Source organism: Polypterus senegalus, chromosome 11, assembly GCF_016835505.1.
Source record: "Polypterus senegalus isolate Bchr_013 chromosome 11, ASM1683550v1, whole genome shotgun sequence".
Classification (NCBI taxonomy): Eukaryota; Metazoa; Chordata; class Cladistia; order Polypteriformes; family Polypteridae; genus Polypterus; species Polypterus senegalus.
This window is the reverse complement of record NC_053164.1, coordinates 37659012-37684822: the sequence shown is the minus strand read 5'-3', so window position 1 is coordinate 37684822 and position 25811 is coordinate 37659012. Positions and strand designations below refer to the sequence as shown.

Sequence of the window (25811 nt, the reverse complement as noted above, 5' to 3'; positions counted from 1 at the left end):
AATATCTATCCATCAGCTAACTGTAGAACTTCTGCCAGATTGCAGAAAAGATGTCAGAGACAAGAAAGACAGAGTTAGAGTCCTGGAGACCTCGACCAACAAGTCACCTGCCCCTACTGGCCATTCTAAAGCTAAATCAGTGCTGGGCCGACCAACCCTATGAAAGAACCCTTTGACCCTGTGATTCAAGTGCTTCTTTATATGAAATGACTTTTCCATAGGCAGGCGAACAACTGATAATTTTATCTTACTTTACGCCAGGTAGGGTCATTTTTCCAAGTCATGCATCATTTTATGGTTTTAATAGATTGCAATTTCCAAGGGATTTCTACACTTCTAGGAAGTATTACCATATTTTGTTTGTTAACTGAAATGACAACCTCACATTTGAGGAAAGGAGGCAGTATGGTTTTAAGGCACAGATTTCTATCAGGATACTGGGATTACTTTAAGTAATTTGAAATGATTATATTCAAAATTGTGTTCAGGAGTGACATACTGTATTATTATTTGTGAAAATTTAAATTAGACTTTTTTTATTGGTTATACAGTGTATACATTATCAAACATTCTCATTATCTATGCAACATGCAAAAGCAATTAAAAAATGAAAGGCAAATAAATTTATGAGTATATTGTAAAAGCAATACAATACAGGGGAGTCAGAAAGTACTCAAATCTCTTTGTTTTTCAAATTTTATTGTGTTGCAGATTTAATTTTAATCAGACAAATTTGCCATTTTTCCCCATCAATCTACGCTCAATAATCCACAATAACAAAGTGAACATGTTTTCTAAAAGGTTTGCAAATTTAGTAAAACTCAAAAACTGAAACCTTTCATTCATTTAAGCATTCAGAGCCTTAATTCAGTTGTTTTAAGAAGCCTCTTTGGCAGAAATTACAGCTTTGAGTCTTCTTGAGTAAGTCTCTGCAAGTTTTGCATACCTCGATTGGAGAAGCTTATCAAATTCTTCCTAGCAGGCCCTCTCATGCTCCATCATGCTCCATCACCATTCATAAATTACCATCTTCAGGTCTCTCTAAGAGTGGGCTTTGGCTGAGCCGCTTAAAGACTGTCAGAGACGTGTTCTGAAGGTACTCCAGGGTTGTCTTTGCTGTATGCTTTGGATCATTTCCATACTGATAGGTGAACCATTTTCTTAGTCTCTGGAGCAGTTATTCTTGAAGGACCTCCTCCCTCAATTCCAAACTGTCTCTCTGTCCCTTTCATTGATTAGCACCACTGTAGCATGATGTTGCCACTATCATGCTTCAAGGTTTGAATGCTATTAGACAAGGGGTGAGCAGTGCCTGGTCCATACCAGACATAGTATCTGAAGTTCTTCCCAAAGGGTTTAATTTTTGTCTCATCAGACAAGAGAATCTTACTGCATTCTCTCAGAGTCCTTTAAGTGGTCATATTCCTTTTAATTAAGAACTGCTTCAGTCTAGTCCACTCTACCATAAATACCTGATTCATGAAGAGCTGTTGAGATGGTCGTCCGACCAGAAAGGTTCTCTTATCTTAGTAGAGGACTTGTGAAGCTCGGTCAGAGTGACCAATAGGCTCTTGGTCATCTCTCTGACCAGGGCTGTCCACTTAGAATTTGCAAAAGGCACCTCAAGAACTCTCAGACTATGAGAAATTGATTCCCTGATCTGAAGAAACCAAGACTGAACTGTGTAGCCTCAATTAGAGTGTCACATCTGGAGGAAACAAGGCACCACTCATTAGCTGCACAATACCAGTCCAACAGTGAAGCAGGGTGGTAGAAGCCAATCCTGAGGGGTTGTTTTGTCAGTGGCTGGGGCTGGGAAATTAGACAGGTGTAGCTCGTTTGTCCCAAATTACTAAAGTTCTGCAGCTTTTAGTTTGTTTCATGGGATGGTTCTGACAACACTGTGACGCATGTTCAAATGATTCCACGGACCAAGTGTCTTCGGTCTAAAAGTTTTAGTGAAATTTCAAAGCAAATAGTTCACAGAAAATAGACAAAAAATAATATTAAAGAAGAGAAAAGTTCTTCCTTTAGAAAAGTTCTGTTTAAGGCTTATTTATTTTATTTCATTTCTCTTAAGTTTGGTCGTACCTTAGGCACAATAAGCACGTTAAGCACGGTCAGAAAAATGTGTGCCATCTCCTATTTGTAAACTGCAAATGTATCTAAAAGTGCATTCTAGCAGTGAGACTATCTCCTAACTGGCTTAATTATCCCTCCGTTTTACAGATAAAATAAAGAAGGTTCTATTTTTTGATAACTTACAGGGGGGGAATAAAAGACTATACCATATACTAGGTAGCTATAAGAAACTGCTATTTTATTATTGAGATTAAGCTAACACTTACATGAATTTAACACTTGTGGACTATGGCTGGCAGCTTATCTCGGCCAATACCCCAAAGCCACCAGATGGAGCCCTCCCTGCAATGTGGAGATGCCCCGAATTCCAGCAGGGCATCGTGGACCTTGGAGTTTCCCTTCACAGCCCTGCTGGATACCGTGGGGGCCACCAGAGGATGGTGCAGGGAGGCTCAATGACTCGTATGTTCAGTATAGCCTGGAAGTACTTCACTGTCACGAGGATGGAATAAATAAAGTACTTCTGGGCTGAAAAAGAAAGGGAGTTTTCACCTGACCCGGAAGTGCTGGGTAATCACATGGACTGAGGGATCAGAAGCACTTCCGGATCAAGGACTATAAAGGACTGTGGGAAATCCCAGAGGGTTGAGCTAAATTGGGAGGAAGGGTGACAACATGTCTGGGAGTGGAGGATTGGATTATTGATTGAATTATTATTATTGTTTATGAGTATTGTGGAGTGGAGGGTGCTTTGTGCACATTATTATTATAATAAAGTCAACATTTGGACTTTTATCTGGTGTCTGGCATCTGGTCCGAGGGTTCAAAGGGACGACAGAGCCCCCTATCTGCCACACACTAAACATTACTTTCTAAGCTTGGCTCTTACAACAGGTTAGAGGGCAACCTGAAGGAAGCAAAGAAAAGCTGTTACAGATTACTTTATGATCTCAGACTGGACCGAAGGTTCAGCTTCCACCAGGAAAATTACCCTAAGCACAAAGCAACGACAGCTTAGTACCTGTAGTGCCTTAGGTGTAACTCTATGAATGTTCTTGAGCTGGCCCAGCCAGAGCCCCAATTTGAATCCATTCAAACATCTCTACACAGACCTGAAAATAAATGTCCACTGACAATCTCCTTCCAATCTGACAGAGCTTGAGAAGATCTGCAGAGAAGAGTAGCAGAAAATCACCAACTCCAGGTGTGCAAAGCTTGTCATGTTAGACCCAAGAAGACTCCAGGCTGTAATTGCTGCCAGAGGTTCTTCAGTAAAGTACTGATTAAGGGGAGTGAATACTTGTGTCAATGGGATAGTTCCATTTTTTATCTTCAATTATTTTATTGCTTTGTCTTTCAAGGGTATTGCATGTTGCTTTATGAGGAGAAAAAATGAATGTAAATATTTTTAAGACAAGGTCCAGCACAAGAAAATGTGTGCAGAGTGAAGGGTTCTGAATACTTTCTGAAGGCACTGCATAAATTAAATCCATATTTATACTACATATGAGATGTGCTCAGTACACAGCAAAGCAGCAGAAAAGACTGAACCAACAACCAAGTGATTACAATTAATTGCCTTACGTGGTTTAGCCTATCTTGGTTAATATAGGGGGGAATTGTGATACTGTGTCTCTTCGGAGAATCCTTGGGTACTGCTGGTTTGACTTTGTGTTGAATGAGTGGTTGCTCGTGGAGTACCTGCATTGTGAAGGAGCATCAGTTATGGCACTGCAACCATGCGACATGATTCCCAAAGGGTGATCCAGCTCATTAGATCCTCATTATTGGGGACCTGAGTGGCTGGATTAGGCTAAGGGGACATCGTAGTAACACTTGGCTGTGGCAGATAGATGGTCATTTCTGGACGGTGGGACTGGATTGCGTGTCTGCCTGGGGGGTTGCCAACCAAGATCCCAAGCTATTTCGTCATGTGGTGGGTGCGGCAACACACTGTACCAGTGCATGCTCCCTAACTTGACCTGATCTGACCTGTGGCGCATTAGTAAGGGTCTCATAGCTCCAGGAGACTGGGTTTGATACCCACTCACCTTGTGGAGTTGGCATTTTTCTTAGAATCATCATGATTTTTTCTAAAAGTACTCTCGTCTTTCTCCTACATCCAGAAAATGTGCATGTTAGGTTAATTAGCAACTGTAAATAGACTTTCTGTGTTCATCCAGGAATGGACTGGCACCCAATTCAGGAACGACCACTGGTTTGTCACCAATACTGTTGGATATGCTTAACCAGAGCAGACAAAGTAGAAGAACATGCAAACTCCACGCAAACTCTAATTATAAAGTATTGTCACCTCACAACTCCCTGTTTTTGAATCCTGGCTCAGGCTCAGGCAATGACTGTGTGGATTTGTATATTCTTATTGAGTCCTCTGGGATTTGAGGAAAAAATAGTGACACAGCTGTTAGCTCTGCTGTGTCACAGCTAAAGAAATGTGCATTTAAATCCTAGCCTGTGGAGTCTGGACTTAAGCTGTGCTCCATTTGAAGTGGGAAGCTGGAATTTATTGGTTTCTAGTCAGAATTTGCAACTGGAATACCCCCAAAAGTCAGATTTTCTTCTTGGAAACTCAGGGCTGGTCTGAAAAGTCTAAGTTAGTCTGACTTCAGATTATGATGTAAATCCAAAATGAAAATGTACACCAGAAACTTTAGTGAAAGCTGCGGCATTATACTGTTTATTAGCACTTCTGTCTATTTGTGTCTCATCAAACCAGTCATACACACAGTACTGTCCAACCTCTACATTCAGACATGTTGCTACAGTGTTTGGATTTGCAAAATGCAGCGTAACGTGTTGTTCAGCACTTCTCTGTATTTTGAAAGACCAAGCACAACAAAAGTCGCCCTGGAGGTATCCATATTGCTTTTTTGAATGTTTTACTAGAATGTGGTCACCTTGGGAGGTATGTCATTCCCAGCTCTGACATCAGACTTTCGAAGAAAATGGAACACAGCATTACATCTGTGTTGAATTTTTGTCCCGGTATACTTTTAGGGATGTGCATGCCAGGCTAACTGGCCACTCTTAATTGGCTCCAAGTTAGTGTGGGTGAAGGGGCATGAGCATGCCATGTGACAGACTGGTACCCCAAGTCGGGCCCTTGTGTTCAGTACTGCCAGAATAGACCCTTGCCCTCATGATCCTATGGTGGATTAAACAAGTTCAAAAATATGAAATATCACCTAAATTTCATATCATGTAGTTATTAAAATATTATTATTCTTACACTTTTGTTTTTATATACTCTTTAAATTCCAACACTACGGCAACTGCAAAGAAAACATTGTTTTCCTGTGAATTTACATCCAGCCTCAAAACAACACAAATTAATTGCTTTTTGTTAATGAAGACCGAGCAGAAGCACTCCAGGCATTCAGTTTCTTTTTATCTTTCTTAAAAGACATATCAGGCATAAAATAGCTAATAATAACTCAGGATTATCATTTCGGGGGATAATCATTTTGAAAGATATTAATGAGATGCCGACTGGTGTGCCTGTCTTCTTTTTCTTCATCATCATCATCTTTTTCCACTTCTGTGTGGGGTCAATGTGCTTGATCAACCATCTCCAAACAATTTGGTTCTGCACCTCCTCGACCGTTAAGTCCTCTTGCTTCAGAACTTCTTTTACTTTATCCATCTACCTCTGCTTTGGCCTCGCTTTTTTTTTCTTCCCCTGTACTTTCATTCCCATCTCTATTTTGCCTGACATATTCATCGTCTCTTCTTATCACATGCCCATACCACTTCAACTTACTTTCTTGCTCTTTCTTATCTCTCACACTTTTGTTGTACCTCTGATTGTCTAATTTCTTATTCTGTCTTTTTTTTTGTAACTCCACAAATCCATGTTAACCTTTTCATTTCTGCCAAGTCTAAGTTTTTCTCCTGTGCTCCCTTTACTGGGAGCATCATTGCTGGCTTTACAACTGTCTTAAAAAGTTTACCTTTAACATTCCCCTTAATTCTTCAAACACACAATACTCCTGATACCTTCTTCCAAATGTTCCATCCACACTGCACTGTATAGGTTATCTCTGCATCTTGTTTTCCAGCTCAGGCTACCACTGATCTTTCAATTTAGCTACTCTTTTCAGTAGCTCTCCCTGCAGGCTAACTTATCAATCCTGATCATCATTACACCTCATATATTATGTCTTCTTCTTAATATTTATCTTCAATCCTCTATCTTCTGAAGCCCTTCTCCATTCTTCCAAGTTCCTCTTCACTTCCTCTTTTCTGGTGATACACAATACAATTTCATCAGTAAAAAGCCTGCACCAAGTGGATCGGTCTTTTATCTCATTAGTTAACACATCAATAACCAAATCAAAGAGGTAAGGACTTAAAGAAGATCCCTGGTGCAAACTTACTCTAACTGGGATCTTGTCTGTTACCGCAACACTGTTTTTACCCTGAGCACCACTCACTCCCTCATACATATCCTGGACAAAAGAAGAAGTGTGCATTCCACAAAATAACAGTTGAATACAGCTTGACATGAAATGTACTGTAACAAACAGAAAAAAATAAGAAATCATTACCATAAACACCTATATTTTAGCTTTTTAATGAGATTAGGAGCATGCGCTGATCCCTAGCCTCAGAGCCACTACTCCACCCGTAACAGCTGGTAAAAATCACAACATGAATACTGTCACATCTTGTTTATTTTTTTAGCCATTTATTCCAATATGCAAGTCTTTAAAATGAGATTCTGTTTTTTTTTTTTTTTACATTTGTGAGCACAAAGGGAACGTGCAATCTACACAGGTGACCAGGTGAACCTTGGTGACTGGAGCTGCGTCTTAGAAGCACTAATAATTGCACCATTGCTCCATGAAAGGTGACTAAATACAAATAACTGTGTATCGTCTGAAAGCCTGCAAATATTTGATACTGAGTAGAGTGGCATAACAGGAGCATATTTCACTTGTAGTGCAGAGCGTGAGGGATCAGAACCATATTCCATGGATTAAAGTGAAGGGAGACGCGAAGGTGAGTCTCCTAACTGGAATGAGCACCGCCCACTCGTCCAATTAGCGGGCCAGCGGAAATGAGCGGCGGAGCTCATTAAGCCCGACTCTTTATATGTGGCAGATAGGCTTCGCTCTTTGTTCGGTTTTTCTTTTGAGTGTTTGATTTCGCACTTCTACGGGCTATTGTTTGATGTTGGGACCATGTGGAGGTGTCTCTTGATTTTTCAGTTGCTTTTTCTGAAAGAAGGTAATCAACACTTGAGAATGGTGTTATGTTACTGGGGTACGTTTCCTTTGCAATATCTGGTATCTGACAAAAAAGGGGCTGTTAAGACGACACTCCGAGTTTCTCGTCCTTTTTCACTTCGATACTTGCAGGTTTGGGTCCAGCTTTTCGCCACCTTGAAAGTGGGTTATGAAAATGGAATAAGTGGTAGAACCTCAAATTAATTGCGATGTCTTACTGATGTAGAAAACTTCGACTCTTATGTTTTAGAAACCCATGCATGCATTTACAAAGTGACATTAAAACAAGATTAATGTTAAACCGTGAAGAACTTCACTGTGCTTCAGGTTTTAGGAATGATTTGCTTTACCCTAGCTTTCAAAGTCAATGTATAATGGAGTCTAAATTGGAGCGAAACCATCCGACAATGACCTGTTGCCCAATAGGGTGTATGTCAACTAAATCCGCGTTAAGTGTCTTCTGATGTAACAGATGTTATCGTGCAGTACTTGTCACAATAGGAGTTCTGGACAGTCTCTGTAAGGTTGAGGGACGACTCGCTCCTTGCAGGCACGTGTAAATTTCCATTTTTCGTAGCGCGTTTATAAGGGTATTGCCTAACGGCGGTGGGGTGACTTGGCCATTATCTCCAATTATGTAATTAAAAAAAAAAAAAAAAACTTTTTATATGCTGTAGCAAACTTATTTAGCGCATGTCCTCCCTTTTAAGGTAATGCAGCGTTTGATTTTGCTCCTCTCTTCTGTATACGTGAATAATCTTCAGGAGAATTACTCCGCTAATCACATCAGTTTTAAGATCATTTATTGGTGAAATGTTCCTTTTAATGTTCGGAGCTCGAGACGAGCAAGGACAAGTTTTTGTCTCAAGAAAAATAATTTCTGAATCGTTTGAAAAGCAGTCATACAATGGTCGTAAAAGCAACAGCATTTTTCAGGTTGTTAAAGTAGAATCCTAGAAAACGTTACTTTGGACCAACTAGTGAAGACACTGCAGTTTTCGTGGCACTCTTAACTTCAATGACTTGGCCAGGTTACGGAGTGAGCTTTACTTTCCTGTCCCTCCCAAAGCCGTTCTGTACAGGTGGGGTCTGTATACTGCTCTGGCGGGAGGGCCGTGTGTTCCAAACGGTTTTGGGGGCTCCAGTAGGCTCGGGTTGTCTGCGGGCCTACAAATGACAACCCAGAATTTGAACACGAGGTTTATAATTTAAAAAGAAAAGGAGAAAACACAGGCGAGAAATGGCTCAAGGCTTAGTGGAAATGTGAAAAATTTGAAAACTCCCAAGCAGGTGTGCTAGAATTTTGTATGGCGTTTTTTGTGGGTCTAAATATTAGATGTGGAATGAGAGAATGCAGACTAACTTTTGAAAAGATCTAAAATCTTAGCAGGACCTGAAGTTGGTTCTGTACTTGGAGCTCACCTTCGATTGAATCGTCTTTTAATGTAAACTTTGATTTCACGCTTCTGTCCTAACCAGCGGGTGGCGCTGTAGAACATCAGCCCAGGGTTAGGTGCCGCTGCGCTGAAGGGCATTTAAAACTTGAAGCTTTGGAGACCACGCACCAGAATGCTACACAGTTCTCGAGTTTCTTGAAACCAACGGAAAATCGTATAAGAATGTAAACTTTAGCAATAGAGATGTTGGCAATAAAAGTATTGTGACGTGTCTTGCCATTGCATGGGCTGTAGGGAAGGGAAGCGGTGTTGGGGTGGAGTCTTGCGGGAAAACTAAGGACTTGGGGCACCTCCCTAGAGTTGAGTGAAGGGGATCCGGGGAGGTGGGGCTGGAGCTAAAAGGACAACAGCATCAGTTGGGAAAAGGAAGTGAGAGGTTTGAGGTAGATAGAACGAAGTTGAATTCTTTATTCAACGTGACCCAGACAACGGGCGGTGATAGGGCACCGTTTATATCGCGGCATATTCAATTAAGTCAGTCGGCATTTGGAAGACTCCCCTGGACAAGCGGATCCTGAGTTTATTCGACGGGCTAGTCCACCTTCGCCTTGACTCCAGTCTATCTACATTCAGTAAACCTGTCGTCTTGATTTGGGCAGAATAGTGTTCGAATGACATAACCCATAAATATCCCGTAGTCTAATATGTAGAAATCGCAATAAAGTCGAGGTTTAGGGAAATACTGCTATTCAGATTCTGTAACAATAAAAATGTTAGTTTAGAAATACTGGTGCGTCTCTGATATTTGCATTTTAACTCTTGAAACTCTGAGGAGTTTCGGAATAGTTTATGCGTTCACCCTTTAAGGTGCTAAAGCGGCTGTTCGGGGCGATTCAAAAAGGGGAAATAACCTTTAGGCCCGTAACAGGCTCCACATATAGCCTTGAAGTTTATTTCGATAGATTTTTCGATTTTAAAAGGACTCTTGCTGCCTACAGCAGAATAATCGAGGTTTTCTTGATCGATCAGTATCCTCTTAGCCGACTACACATTCAAGATTCTTATTTGCCAATACATTAGGGATCTTTTCAAAATGACATTAAGCGATTGTTTGCCATCGAATCCTTTTTTACGAGAATCTAGACAATCCTAAAGAATGCTATTCGAGAATCTTTATTTGTAAGAGTTTTAATGGGAGTCCTGGATTGTTCAAGTAAGTTCTGAAATGTTTCTTCGAGGCAATGGACTTTGTCCTGGCAAAAGCGAGTGTATAAATAAACTTCTCTGTGATGCTCCCGCAACTTAAGAACTCCTGCAGATGAGTAAAGTGTAATTGTGTATGGTACGGATATGAGTTTATTTTAATCTGGCGGTTAACATTAAGGCTACAGATGGATGAGTTCGTCTAACCTGTAGGAGTAAACGGATATCAACCAGCAAGCAACAAACCTGTCCTTGTACATTTTTCGCAAAGGTGCAGCCATGAGTTAAACGAATATTTGCATTCTGTACAGGAAAAGTTTTCTAACACTGTGCACACCTTTTTGAAGGTTAACTTAACACTGGCAACTCGGTATGCATGCTCCCTGTCGAGTCAGGTTAATCTCCAAGCCTTTCTGCTATATTGAAATTACTAATTAAAACGAGCAATTCTCATAAGGGAGTTCAAGGAATGCCACACCTTACAAACAGGAAAATGTCCCTTAATGACTAATACTTTCAAAATGGATTTTGTTCGTTTAGTCTTTAGTTCTTAATGACCTCGAATAGTTCTTGAATATTCCAATCCTTGTAGGGGGTCAGCTTCCCATGCAGTCGTAAAGCCCGCATAGAATGGCGAGCTGCTCAGTAGCCCAGAACAAGCCAGTATCCTCCAACTGAACTGTCGTGAAGTATTGTCACGTTAGGGCATCGTTTAGCGACCATGACCACCAACTTTGAGTAGAAATCAGTACACGGTTAAATTCAAACTATTTAAAGTATACTGTCTAATAGCCAGTGGGGTGATATATCGCCACACTCTTAATGTGCTTACGTTTTAAACGATGCTAGACACGGAAAACGGAAAAGAGGGAGATAAACTTTGAGCTTCTAAATCGGCACATGGACTGGATTTAATGGGGGTCTGCGGTTCTCCCCTAATTGGGTAATCCCATGAGTTTTTCCAATTTTAGGCAAGAGTGGGATCAGCCGTGTTCCCCTAGAAGTAGTCAAAGTTCTGTTCATTCTGAAATGTTATCGCTTATCTGCATTTTTAGGAGCAACTTGGGTGATTCTTCACTTAAGTTATACCTGATCCCAGATCGTCTAATCGTTTGCACCTGGTGTAAATCTGTTTAGTACTTGGGTTCTTGTACACGAGGAAGATGTCAAAGGCCATTGCAAACTGCATACAAAACTAGTTTTGTTTTACAGGGGTACTCGCATTGTTAATGTTGAATGCAATGCTTTCCAGCAAAATAACTTGGAACTAAAATGTTTACAGTAAATTAATGTACTGGGTGTCAAACCCCCGGGCGTAGTAGTGAGTGCCCCTGGCCAGTGCCCGCTGTCTCTACAGGTATACCTAAAGAGAGCCCGAAGTCGCAAGCTTGCCTTCTCGACGCAGGGCGTAAGGTTTTTGACTTTTTTTTTTTTATTTTTTAAATCGGTTTTAATTTGCTAAAGCTTAAAACGAATTTTTCACCATCGGGGATTGGATTTTTTATTTTTAAGATGTCCCTAAATTTTTTATTTTTTTTCTCGAGGGCAGCCATTTTTAGTATTTGGCACTTTTTCAAGATGACCATTTTTGATTTATTGGCAAATCATTTGCCTAACGATGCGCGATTTGCATTTGGAAACGCCCCCTTTCGTTAAAGGTGCAGATGGTTATCTGTGACTTCTTCCCGACCCCTCGTCTTTGGTCAGTGGGAAAAATTTTTGTCCTGGAGAGCTGGATGTTGTGTGGTTATGTAACGTGATTTCTGGTGGGATGTCCATAAATTTAACGTACACGCTATATCGCTCAAAGAATCCTGCTCCTCACGACAACAGGCGCAAGTTTTCAATTCGGGAACTGAATTACTTTTTCTTGGGTCACAATCGTGCATAAGCTTATCTTGCATTACATTTTAATATTGGTATTCTGCCTTAACTTTATGGATTGATGGCTGCTAATGTTGTGTGCATGTAAACGTTTGTATACAATAGTGTACTGTTTTATTGCACTTTTTAAAGCTTGACTGTTGCAGATTTTGTACACTGGGAATGACGTGTTTTTCAGTAACTTGGTACTGGGGTTTTACAGTCGCAGTGAGTCGTGCAGTAGTATACTGTTCAGTGATTACACTGTTGATGTAATATTTACAGTACTTAATACCAACTCTGCTCGCTGTTTACGGTAAAATGTACTCTTTTTTTTTTTTTTTTTGCATTCATCAGTTCGTGCAAAAATCACATGAATGGTTGTATGTATAGGTTTAAGTTTGTGAAAATGTTTCGAGTTTAACTAGCACTACATTTAATAGAGTGCGCATATGTATACAGAGTACACCAACTCCTCTTTACAAGAACTGACGCTGGTGTGCATCTTAAAGTTCTCTTGTTTCTGGCTGTGCGTTTTGTTTTAGCAAGGTTTATATCGCCATCTAGTGTTCATTTTGTTTAAAGGTCCTTTCATTTAACAAATCATTTATCGTGATGAAATGTTAACTGAAATTCTTCCGTCCAGCGCGTTATGATTGAAATCTCAGTTTAACTTGTGGTTTTCTTTGTGTAGGTGTAAATGTCAGTGTGAGGTTAGTGCCCTCACCTGCAGTCTAACCTGTCGCTCTCAAAAGTATACTGTCCCTGTGTACAAGTGGGTTATCCTTCATATCTAAGATGGGGAATAGGTGGTTAATTGGGACCCCTCATTGTTGCTCGTTGTATTGGTGTCACTGTGCCCTGTGATGGGCAGATGCCTTGGTGAAGATTGGCTTAGGTGCTGATCTCAGTGCTGCCATGACAGGCACCAGTTACCCCACAACACTGTAAAAGCTGGATACAAGTTGGTGGATGGATGCATGCCTGAATGTGTCTAAGTGTATATGCACTGTATCTGTAAATGTTACTGTGCAAAATTCTTGCATACTTTAGACAGCTAACAAATGTTTGTTAGATGGCTGGCTTCTGGATTAGTGTCAATAATGGAGTGTTTTTTAGAGGTCCAAACTTTTCCTGGTTACCTGAGCGGTTAATGGGCATATAGTGCAGCCCAGTGCTTAAGGTGCTGATCATAAATGACCTGTGCAGGTTGAACCAAAGTGGTGACCTGAAACAAACTGATGTATAGAGGGAATAGAACGACTAGAAAGGAGGTTGTAGTAATGTGGTGGTTTAGCCTACAAATATTACACCATAACAATGAGACAAGGTAGTCCTCCATTCATCACTATCCCAAGTAGAAATTTCAAATCGGGCCAGTGTTTCCACTTGCGAGATCCAAACTTTTGCAGAAGTGCAAACAAAGGGGCAAGGCGGAGGACTGGAAATGGTGGTCAGGCATGGAAATGGAGTACAGCAGGGAAGTACATTGAGCTTCCTCCCTTCTAAACTGGACGACGTCCAGCATTGCTCTCATCTCCAATTTGACAAACCTATACTACATGAGTTAACTTGTCTACAGTCCATAGTCATGAGGTTCTCCATGGGCGATCTGTAACCAAAAAGCCATTCCTCCGAGGTAAAAGTTGACTTTTACATAAACATGAGACCTGGGGTGGTGAAATACCAGCAGCTTCTCTGAACCATCTATTTTGAAATATTTTGCTCTAACCAAAGGTGGTTTGTCCATCATAAGGCTGGAGAACTGTACCCAAATGAAAAGGCAACCATAAAGCTCACTAAAGATTCTGTGGGTTTTGCCTGCTTTTCCACAAAGGAAGGTGGTGGTTTGATCAAAATTGATGGTCTACTTTTGAGAAGTACAAGGCAGATTCTTGTGTATCCCACAATTCTATCAGAGAGGCATCTAATTGGTCCTTGCTTCATTCTGCTGTTTAACAATGACCCGATGTCAGCCAAAATCAAACTGTTAGACTGTTCATGTTTTTGCTGGGTTGTGTAGCCTTCTAGAACCTTCATCTTCAAGATTGTCTGATTGCAAGTAAGATGGGCAAGTTCATAAAGAGCAAGTATCTTTGGAAACTGGATGATGGTGGACCTAAAAACTGCTCAGTAAGACTGGCAACACCAAAAGTGTTTTTATGGTTTAATGGCTGTATAGAATCTTCCTAGCTATGGCAAAAACTAAACTGGCATTATACTTGACCCTTGCTCTTCCTCATGTGGTAAACCTACCTGATGACTCCACATCAGCACTTTGAGTCAAGGGTATTGACAGTTGTCTGGCTGCCAGGTGCTCACTAGAGAATGTCACCCTATGGTCTAACTCGGGTGGGGGGCCCATGCCATCAGGAGAACACTGATAGGGAATGAGACCTCCGCAGTTGGGGATGATCCTTGGGGCAGTTTCTGCTCCTCCAAGTGAAGTGAAGAGAAGTGAGTTGATGTGCTTTACACATGGACGTGCACCCCCATTAACTCCCAATGGACCTCTCCAGGTATGTCACACTGGGTTCTGTCTCCCATAACAGACCAAGGATATGCTGGGGGAATGTCCTCTCTTGGCTGGTGTGGTTAAACCTGGGAATTGCACAAGGGCTGTAATTTGTAGCAGGGGACAAGGAAGTATGAGCTAAGCAGCTTGGTCTAATGCTGCTTTGACTACTACCAGGAAAGCCAGTATGGGGAAAATGTGCACAACTACTGTATATAATAATGGATGTTCATAACATTTTGGTCCTGACCTATTAAACATCAGTAAAGAATTTCTTTGCATAATCAACATTAATGTTAATGCACTTAACCTGTATAAACTGTCTTGGTCAGCCATTCTTCTGTAGCTACCTTGATGTCTAGATTTGGCATTTTATTTTATCATTCGTAAGGAACAGAAAGAACTAAGGTAGTTGTGAGCAGCGTAGCCTTTAACAAATTTGATGTGAGTCGAGGGCCCTATAAGCAGGAGGATGGTACTCAATTACTTGTTCAGTAATGGCACTTTTCTGAGTTGTATGGTTCCTCAGACTCCCTAATTGACAAAACCATTTCAGTCTATGAAGATTTCTTTGCAAATTGTTTCTTTGAAGCAGTTTCTAACATCTGGACAAAGCAAATATCTATCTAATGTATAGTTGGTGGCCTAACAGGACACTTCACAGATCAAGAACTTTAACTTCACCTGTATTGCATACAGTGCATCCGGAAAGTATTGACAGTGCATCACTTTTACCACACTTTGTTACAGCCTTATTCCAAAATGGATTAAATTAATTTTTTCCTCAATTCTACACAACACCCCATAATGACAATGAAAGTTTACTTGAGGTTTTTGCAAATTTATTAAACTGAGAAATCACATGTACATAAGTATTCACAGCCTTTGCTCAATACTTTGTCGATGCACCTTTTGGCAGCAATTACAGCCTCAAGTCTTTTTGAATATGATGCCACAAGCTTGGCACACCTATCCTTGGCCAGTTTTGCCCATTCCTCTTTGCAGCACCTCAAGCTCCATCAGGTTGGATGGGAAGCGTCCGTGCACAGCCATTAAGATGTCTCCAGAGATGTTCAATCGGATTCAAGTCTGGGCTCTGGCTGGGCCACTCAAGGACTTTCACAGAGTTGTCCTGAAGCCACTCCTTTGATATCTTGGCTGTGTGCTTAGGGTCATTGTCCTGCTGAAAGATGAACCGTTGCCCCAGTCTGAGGTTGAGCGCTCTGGTGCAGGTTTTCATCCGGGATGTGTCTGTACATTGCTGAAGTCCTCTTTCCCTTTATCCAAATCCTGTCCAATCAACTGAATTTACCACAGATGGACTCCAATTAAGCTGCAGCAACATCTCAAGGATGATTGGGGGAAACTGGATGCACCAGAGCTCAATTTTGAGATTCATGGCAAAGGTTGTGAATACTTATGTACATGTGCTTTCTCAATTTTTTTTTTTTTTTTTATTTGCGAAAACCTCAAACTTTTTCCACGTCATTAAGGGGTGTTGTCTGTAAAATTGAGGGGGAAAAATGAATTTATTCCATTTTGGAATAAGGCTGTAACATAATGTGGAAAGTGATGCGCTGTGAATATTTTCCAGATGCACTGTATATACAATATACTGTATGTAGGGTCTCATCTTGTGGAATAGGGGCTTTCATCCAGTCTTTTAGTCCTCAACTTTTTGTTTTTGTCCCATCTCCTCTCTATTTCTCAAGTTGCTGGTGGTCCTATACCAATTTCTGTTGGGAACAGTAGAAAATCTGTTGAGGACCTGTTGGACAAAGACCAGAATCCAGATGAAATTCTGCAAATCAATAACTGTAAGTGTTTTATGGTGGTATGAGGATAGGTATGAATGAGCTGTCATGTTATGTCATCAATGGTCTTGTTTTCAGACTTAAGTGATGGGTTAGTGATGAATTATGGACACCCTCTTTAATGTTCTACATTGGGGAAACTGTTTGCTATTATAACTGGGTGAAATCTTGTTTTGGTCAAATTTGCATGTTTGTTTGGGTCTTTACTTCTGTGGCTTCCTGACCACTATCCCTTGACTTTACAATGAGTACAGGGCTATTGACTTCTACCTCTGGAGTCCTGACTTGTAAGGACACTATTGGCTTATGCTGTATGTTTAATCTTCAGTCTGAAGGATAGGCTCTTGTGACCATAAATACAAGGTATAATCGAATTCTCTGCTTTCAGACATTTGGAAAAAACATCCTAGATTAATGTTGGAGGGAGACATTTTAAAAGAGGTGAGGGATTTTTGTTTACATATGCTAATGAAGTAGACTGCAGAGGCCTATTTACTATTTATTTATTTTTTTATTAAAACAGGTTTCAAGACATGCACTCTCTACACAGTCTAAGAAATGGCCTAAAACAGGAAAATGTGTTTATGTTCCTTATGTTCTGTCAACTCAGTACAGTGAGTACCTCCCATAGGATTTATAATATTTTTTTTTGCTTTAAGTATGTCAGAGTTGAGAATGGGTTTAGTCTTTCATGTTAAATAGTTGCTTCTGGAATGAGGTGTGTTTGTGTGTTAATGGGAACTGACATTTTGAAATGAAGATGATACCCTTGATCAACTGATGGGCAGAGGTGTAGGTCATGGGCACTAACATGATTATTTGGATTAAAAACTAGCTCTGCATCTGTGGAGTTGAATTATAGGTCTTGTCAAAAGCTGAGCCATAGAGAGAATAAACCTTTAAGTGATTTCCGTCTTAATACTCGGCACTAAAAGCTTAATTTTAAAACAGAATGCTGTCTAACTTCACCAAGAAACTGGAGAGGACCTACTACTTTAAATGATTAAACTTAGAAATATAACATGGGTAACACAAACAGATGGCGAGTAGTACCGATACTGATTAAAGGGAATGCAATACAGTAAGTTGCATTTTTACTTGGTAGTTTATTTAGTCAGATATCTAAATGGACTGAATACTAATTTGATAAGGGAGAAAGTGAGAGCAATTTGAACAGTCCAATACTAGGCACATGTGGTAGTCATGTGGACAATGAACCTTAAAGCAACTACTTCTACCATGGTGAGTGCTGATGCCTACTGTATATTTCTCTGTGCACTTCAGTATGAATGTTAATGCCAGCCAGTTGTACAACACATCTGTGATGAGTAAATCACTCGGTGAGGCGCAGACTGTGTTCAGGATGTGTTGCAAGTTATCAGCACAGATCATAAAGATTTCATAATTTAAACTGTAGCTCTCCTTAACCTAGTCTGTTGACCTACCATGCTTTAAAAGGTCAATCTGTGTAGCTACAAAAACAAGTTTGACCTCTACCGCCTGATTGCACTAATGCCAATAGCATTGAGTGGTTTTTGCTGGAAAATAAAATTATCTTGGTTTGTTCCAGTAGATCCAGAGAGGATGTCTTTACCTTGGTCCTTCATATAATAGTGGCCTGTCTGGCCACCAAGGGGGAATGTTATTTGTAGACCATAGATGTCGCCAAGCTCTGAAACTTTGAGTGGGTGGCCACACTTAATCTTTTGGCCTAAACTTGGGGCTACATTGGACAATTCAGTACTCTGCTGTACTCCCATTATACATTGTATTCCTCCCAAATCTGAGATGCATCCACCGCGGGTCCTGCTGGAGTCTCCGGGTTGACACTTCGAAACAAATAAACTCCATCTGGTCCAGTTCTGTCCTCCATGTAACTTGGGCAGGATTGCTGACCAGTGTGTTAACCAGCTTAGCCCAGTCGGCTAGCACCATTCGCTAAATGCGATAATGCCTCTGTCAACTTCAGTCTGTTGAACATCGGCTTATGAGCAAGGGGCATCTTATCCATGATCTCCTCACTGACTATAAAGATTGACCTTTTTCTGTCTGAGATATGGCAACAACCTCATGACTTTACCCCAACTTAATGAATCCACTCCCCTGGAGTTTGTTTACATCTGTCAACCCCTTGGCTCTGGCCAGGGAGGAGGTCTTGTGGTGATGTATCTTGAAGTGGAAAGTCCTGCCATTGTCTGTTCTTGCCTTCAGCTCTTTTGAACCTATTGTATATCAATTAACTGGACCTATTGCAACTGTTTACTATTCCCGTTTAAACAGACTTTCTGAACAACTGTTTCTTACACTTATCTACTATTTCATCAAGCATAATACTTCTGGGAGACTTCAATATACATATGGATAATATCAGTGTCCCTATTAGACTTTACATCCTGCCTTGAGAGTTTGATTCCAGTAGCATACTGATGCTTCCACTCATTCCAAAGGACACATTTTAGACTTGATTTGCTTTTCTGGAGTTACCCCTCCGTGATTGTACTGCAGATGAACTCCCCATAACTGATCATTTTATTTCATTCAATGTTAAACTTACTCTTTCCAAAACTAGCTCTCGCGTCTTTCCATAAGAATATTAACTTGGACTTTCTTTCCTCTAGTTTTGATTCAATTATGGATATTCATTATTTATCCACTCCCAAAGAACTGCTTTCACACTATAACACTAAACTTAATGGTATTAACTCTCTTGCCCCATTAAAATGTTCTCCTTTTCTGCTTCCTGGTTCACACCTGAACTGGACTTTCTTCACAAAGATGTATAAAAACCATATACTGGTACTGTTTATCTTTTAAACATGCTGCAATAACCTCAATACTAAACCTGGTGCTGATACTACTAATTTCAGTAATATTTATCTGATTTCTAATCTACTCTTAATTTCCAAAATTCTTAAATAGTGGCTATTCAACTTTACTTATTTTATCTCAATCTGAATGAAGAGTTCCAGTCTGGTTTTTGCCCCCCTCCATAGTACAGAAAAGGCATTTATCAAAATTAGGAACAATTATGGCAGCCGATTCTGGTTTAAACACTAATCTCATCCTTGATCTGAGTGCTGCACTTTGACACTATTTGTCACACTACTCAATAGATTTTATCGATTGGCATTATATACACACACCCCACTAGATTGATTTAGATCCTATGCACTTGGTTCTTTCAGCTGAAAACTTTCACATTCCAACCCGCTGCTGTTACTTCAGATGTGCCCCAGGGCTCTGCTGGGGCCCCTCCTTCCCCTTGGCCATATCTTTTGTAAATATAACAGTGGCTTCCACTGTTACACTAACACCCAGCTCTCACTAGCAAACCTTTTTCCTTTCCACCCTTCTTGCTTATTGATTACATAGTAGAAATCAAATCCTGGGTTCTCCTCATTGGTACAAAATCGACATTATTGAAAACTGAATTTTTAATTCTGGTCTCCCCTTCCCCACTGGTTCTCTGGAGCTCATCCTTGATGGTACTCTTCAGTGCCATATCAATAACCTCTCCCAGTCTGCGTAGTTCCACCTGTGTAACATTGTGTTTGCCCCTCCCTCACTCCCCAGACCACTGCTATCCTTGTTCATAGCCTTGTCATCTCATTTGGATTATTGCAATTCCCTCTTTGGTTTCTCTCAAATCTCTTTTTAAGCTTTAACTGGTCCCATATCACAAGAACCTCCTCTACTCACCATATCGCTCCCATCTTGCAGCAGCTTCATTGGCTTCCAGTTAAGTTCTCCATTCTATTCAAAATTCTGTTGACTTTTAAGGCTCTCCACAACCATTCAATTGCTCTGCTCCCCAGCTCTGGAACTTGCTTCCTTCTGAGCTTAGAAATATTCCTTCATTTTTCAAGTCTAAACGTAAAACATTTAAGACTGCTTTTTCTCTGCCTGCAATTGCTCGGTCTGATAAACTTTGTATTTTTAGTTTGTTTATAATATGTCATCTATTCAGTGTCCTTGAGTGTTTAGAAAGGCACCAACAAATGTATTATGAAGGCATAGCTGAAAATGACAGACGTTGGCAAGTTTAACGCGGGTGTGGTAGGCCTAGTATCTAACAGCCATGAGAAGGCTTTACCAGATTAAGTGGAGTCTCTTACACTGATTCATGAGACAGCCGTTGTCTTGAAACCAAAGAAGCTAATGGCGAACTGTGGGGAACTGCAGTGGCCCTGCCACCTCCAATATTAACTACTGTACACTCGGGTGGAGGGGGTTTGTAGTTTGATACCCTGGCGAGGCAGCCACAACAATCTTTTCCACCTTGGATACATCCAGGATTTTGGCTTGGCCTAATTACTAGAACTCTTGCACATCCATTGAAAGTGCCCTGACAAGAAGTGTTACTACCAGGCTTGGGAACCACAAGCAGTGCCTTGACAGTGGTGAAGTTAACTACACACAATACCATGTATGAGCTTTAACTTCCAAGATATGTGTCTATCCAGAGCAATGTTGGGTATCAGCTGTCCCGAAAATAGCCTCTTATCTGTATTGTGTTCAGGAAAGCTTTATTGCTGCCTAAAGACCAATTCAGAGACAAGTGGCGCTTCCCCATAGTCAATCCACTCCTTGAATGAGGAAAGTATCTAGAACTAAATGATGCCTTAACTCAGGTTGTTGATTACAATTTAGAATTCCATGAATGTATACTATTGCCCTCTTTAACAATGAGTCATGTATTGTTAGTCCTTAATCATTGCATGTGATGTATAATTTGTGATAACCTGACTTGTCACTCGGGTCTAACAGCTTTCTCTAAGTATGTTAATGATAGATGTGGCAGTTTGGCATCTGGTACACCTTGTTACCTAGTATGTGTGAGTGAGGATGAGACTGATTTAAGGTTGTTTGTGTTAGCCAAATATTGAATGTGAAGAAACTGCTCTCTTGACAGATGACGAACAACGTAAAATTCTTTATGAAGCATTTGAAAACTTTGCACGTGTGACCTGCATCAGGTTTAAGAAGCAAGAGGATGAGACGGACTTCCTTTTCATTGCCCCAGTCTCTGGGTATGTTTTGAGGTTCCATCAGTTTTCTGTGATGGGTGACTTGAATAAATATGTATTAAAGATGCTCCACTCAATTTGTTGACACCACCTAGTTTGTGGTGATGGCTGAGAATTAACCTGTTCATGCAGAAGTGTTGGTAATGGATAGCCTAATGGCAGCCAGTGATGCATTATGATGTGTAAAGTCCACAGAAAATTCTTGTTACTCCTGTTGTATATTCCATAAGTTTTATCCAGTTGTATGCTGAAAATGTGCAAAATACAGTTTTTTTGCAAAATGCTACTTCCAGAAAAACATGGTGTACACTAAAGCGGGGAAGCCCATTCCCATAATTCTGTGCTTTAGAAATGAAGACCCACTTCTCTCCCTCATTGGTGAAGAATCCTGGTTCTAGAATCACTTTTTTTTTTTTTTTTTGTTCCATGGGGTGGGAACCTGACATTGCTAGAAACTACATAGATTAAGCAACATTTTTTGGTGGAGTAATCCTTTAAAATATAAAATTGCCATTTGCAAAATTTGTCTGCCTTGGTGGGAGTGGTTTGAGATCTGACTAAAGAGCTAGATAGGACATCTGATTCTGTGAGAAGACCAGCAAGGGATGGTTCAGAGAAGCCAGTATTCCAAATTATAAAGATCTGGAAAGAACCAGGCAACCAAAGACCAAGATGCTAATCTGAAGTCGAGGAACCAGAAAATTTGGCACTAGAGCTGCTAATGCTGGAGACTGGTTTAGACAGTTGCCATAATTGCATATCCAGTGACATCAGCAATGCAATAGTTACAGTTGTATGATGTCACAGTGTTACATAAACAAGGTTGTAAAGTTGAAACAAAAGGAACAAACCTTATTACACCATGGAATATACAAATACACTTGTAAAAGACCTTATCTCAATGGAGTGAGTGGAGCTCGAAGCCAAAGGCCCTATGGTAAATTTCATCTCCATTAAATTTGAAGATCTATCAAAATTAACCTTTGTGCCAATGGTTCTCCCATGTTGGACCCTAAATTTGACATTAGTCATCTTTTATTAGAACTAAAAGACTAAAACACTTGTCATTTTTAAACATGGTGCATATATTTAATGCTCAAATGAGCTTTCATCACAGTAACATAAGTTTGCTACCAGTACCGACAAGGAGACTAGCAAAACTAGAGGACAAATCTGTCTGGAAGGATTAGAGTAATTGTCTGGTGACCACCTGCAAAACAATTTCCTTTTTTGGAGTTCTCTCCAGTGCTGCTTGCTTTTCATTTGTACCAAAGCAGGAAGTTCATTTAAAGTTGCTTATGCTAACTTGACAGATACCCTGACACCAACTTAGTGTTCGACTGATTCAAGTGTTCCCTAAATGTTAAACAGTGTTAAAAGATCTGCTTGTATTGATGGATGCCTTATCAGGGGTGGGTAGATTCAGTCCTGGAGGGCCATGGTGGCTGCAGGTTTTTGCTCCAACCCAATTTCTTAAGAAGCACTTATTGCTCAAGTAACACTTCTGCTTCACTTTAGTTGTCTCTCGTTAAGATTTTGATCCCCTATTGCTTATTTTAGTCTTAAACAGCTGTAGTCTTGGCTTTTAATTGCTCCTTATTAGCAATAGGATGCAAATGACAAACCATTTCTCCATTTAGCTTGTTTCCATTTACACCCGTGTGTGTTTATCATGCACTATTGGGTTTAATTAAATACTTGGAAGGAAAATGAAGCACTGAGAAACTCTTCTGTTTTTAGACTTCAAATCATTTGGGTGATATCCTTAAAGGAAAAATCTAGGATGAGTGACTTGACATGGCAGAGTTAAAGCACTAGCAAGCCATGAAATTAAATTGACAAGGATTTTTTTTTATCAACTGGGTTGGAACAAAAACCTGAAACCACTGTGGCCCTCCAGGACTGAATCTGCCCACCCATGCCTGAAACACTAACTTGAACTGTAATGCTATATTTATTCATTTGATTTGCAGATGTTTCTTATACAAAGCATTGGTCACGTTAATTGAGTAACATCAATCTGAGATACTATTGGAAAGTGTTACAGGACATGAAAGCAAAAGTGTTTACTGCTAGTGAGGAGCTCAAAACTGAATATGCTAGTTAAAATTCTCATTTACAAAACCTAACCGCCAATATCACCTAAACACAAATTCATCAAACGAGGGTCTTAAAATGCTCTTTTGAAACGTAAATGAGGAGCTCATTCCACTGGTCAGGAGCTACATCTGAAGTCTAGACTGATTAGGTAAAATGTTGCAGCAGCAGCAGATGGTGTTCAACAGACCTGAGTGGTCAAGGAGCAAAGGACTTCCAGTGTCTCCACAAATATTCACCCATTGAGTTCTCTTTAGGCAGGTCTCATTGAACTTAATAGTGCAGCAGCTTGGTGATGCATGCTGGTGCTCCTGGTAGTTTAACATCCAGGCAATATGCTGTCTGTCCTGTCAGATATGCTCTGATCTTGCAGATATTGTACTGAGTGGATCTGCAAGCCCAGAGAACCATATGTTCCTTTAAGGACCCTTGCTACCCATTCATAATACTTGATGGGTTTTAAGTGAATCAATGGAAAGATTATAGGAAGTTTAAGCAAACCTTTGAATAAAATCATCCCAAGCAATGACACAGGTTGAAGGTCAGAGTGCCTGGTAAAATGATTTGGTGTGGGAAGAAGTCTATCAAGATCATATTAAGTTGTGTGGCAAATTGTATGAAATATGAATGTTGAATCCTCATGCCAAATTCAGAAATTCTTTTTTTGTAGGACTTAACATTTGCATACTGTCATGAGTGCCTTTTAGAATAAATAGAAGGGTGGTGTTTGCTTCAGCTATCATTCAGCTTCTCTCTACCCCCATTTAATTTCATTGCTGTTACAGATGCTATTCCTACATTGGCCGTAGTGGTGGCAGTCAGCTGGTGTCTCTGGATTCTGCTTGCATTCGTTTGGGCCCTGGAGTTGCTCAGCATGAGCTGATGCATGCACTTGGCTTCTACCATGAACAAACCAGGCCTGATCGTGACTCTTATGTGAAAGTCATCTATGACAACATTGACACTGGTATGCACAACAGGGTTTTGCCTTCACTCCATAAACCAGGGCAATATCAATGAGACAAATTTTAGATCTGAAGAATCCATGAGTGCTACAAGAATCTTGTTTAAAGACCCATGAGAGTAACTTTAAACAGTGGATTCAGGAAGTATTCAGATTCCTTCTCTTTTTGTTGCCTCCTTATACTAAAAGTTCTCACTCCCACAAACAAACTTCATATCCCAGGGTAAAATTTTTTACATTTTTTAAAACTTTATTAAACATCTGCACATAGAATGGGATACACCTGAGGCAAAGGGTCGGTCTTATGCCAATGGGATTTTTCAGTTATTTGTAAGAAATTGCAAAATTCTTAATCCTGATTTATGCTTCTGTGGTACTGAGTGTAGAAGACACTGCCTATGGTTGCTTTAAATTTCTTAATGCTTGGTGTTTTTTGTTCTCCCCAACCAATATCTTCACCTCAACTGTCCAGTGTTTGCTGACAACTTCCAGATACGTGAAGGAAACCTGCAAGGCATTCCCTATGATTATGCATCTATCATGCACTACAGCAAGTATGTATTCCCCAAAATGGTGTTCTGGTTTAGTGGGTGTGTTGGTCAGTTATTGAATGGAGCCTTAAAGTGTGTTTGAGGGGGAGAAATTAAAGAATACAGTGGTAATCATGACTGAATTGTGTTTTTTGCTTTCTATTTAGCAAAGCCTTTTCGAAGAATGGGGATCCAACAATGGTGCCTTTTCCCAATTCAAATATAGTAATTGGGCAAAGGAAAGCATTCAGTGATAATGACATCCTTCGGATTAATCTGTTTTACAACTGTGACATGAGCCAACTGGGTAAGCCTGACCTTTCTCTTTTGAAACAAAGCACCATTTATATGAAACTTATTACAGTATGTTCTCATTTCTTTGGGATGTAAAGTTGATTTCCATTCACAATAGAGTTGATCTACCTGGTTTGGTTTATCCTATACTTTGTGTATTACTAAAATGACAAGTGTGCAATGGTTCCAAAAACACATTGGGTGCTAAAAGGTTTTTTTTTTTTTTTCTGCAATTTGGCAACAATGGTAGCTTCAGCATTTTGGTGTGCTTTCCTCCATGTAGGAAGTGAGAACAAATGGATGACTCAAGTATTTAATTCCTCAACTGTTGCCTTTAAACATTTTAATGATACTTGGTGTCTATTTATAAACTCAAGTTGGGGAGCATGCATTGGTACAGTGCATTGCCGCACTCACTACATGGCGAAACAACCCAGTTTGCATCCCATCCTCTGGAAATTACCCTCTATCTGCTGCAGCCAGGTGTTACATGGGTGACCTGGTCCAGCGCCACATGGCTGTAGTGCCGTATCTGACACTCCCTCACAATGCAGGGACTCCATGAGCAACTGCTCATTCGATACAAAGTCAAACCAATCGGTACCCAAGGATTTTCTGGAAAGACAGTCCCAAAGGAGTTCAGTCTTCATCTGGGGTCACTGGATAGCATCCATGTCTCACAACCATATACAAAGACAGGAAGCACCAAGACTTGGACCTTTGTCCTTTTGCATGGATATCGGGAGCACCACACACACCCTTTTCTAGCGACCTCA

At 40.3% G+C, this 25811-nt stretch overlaps 1 protein-coding gene across 1 annotated transcript in view; it reads left to right on the top strand.

Annotated features, from left to right (window-relative positions):
- The first annotated feature begins 7239 nt into the window (after window positions 1-7239).
- LOC120538842 overlaps window positions 7240-25811 on the top strand; it is a 61697-nt gene continuing 43125 nt past the window's right edge. The window contains exons 1-8 of the mRNA XM_039768389.1: window positions 7240-7332; window positions 16022-16126; window positions 16512-16564; window positions 16647-16737; window positions 21036-21153; window positions 24033-24214; window positions 24684-24765; window positions 24909-25048. Coding sequence (XP_039624323.1) covers window positions 7287-7332; window positions 16022-16126; window positions 16512-16564; window positions 16647-16737; window positions 21036-21153; window positions 24033-24214; window positions 24684-24765; window positions 24909-25048 — 817 coding nt within the window. The 5' untranslated portion in view covers window positions 7240-7286. The remainder of the gene's footprint in view (window positions 7333-16021; window positions 16127-16511; window positions 16565-16646; window positions 16738-21035; window positions 21154-24032; window positions 24215-24683; window positions 24766-24908; window positions 25049-25811) is intronic.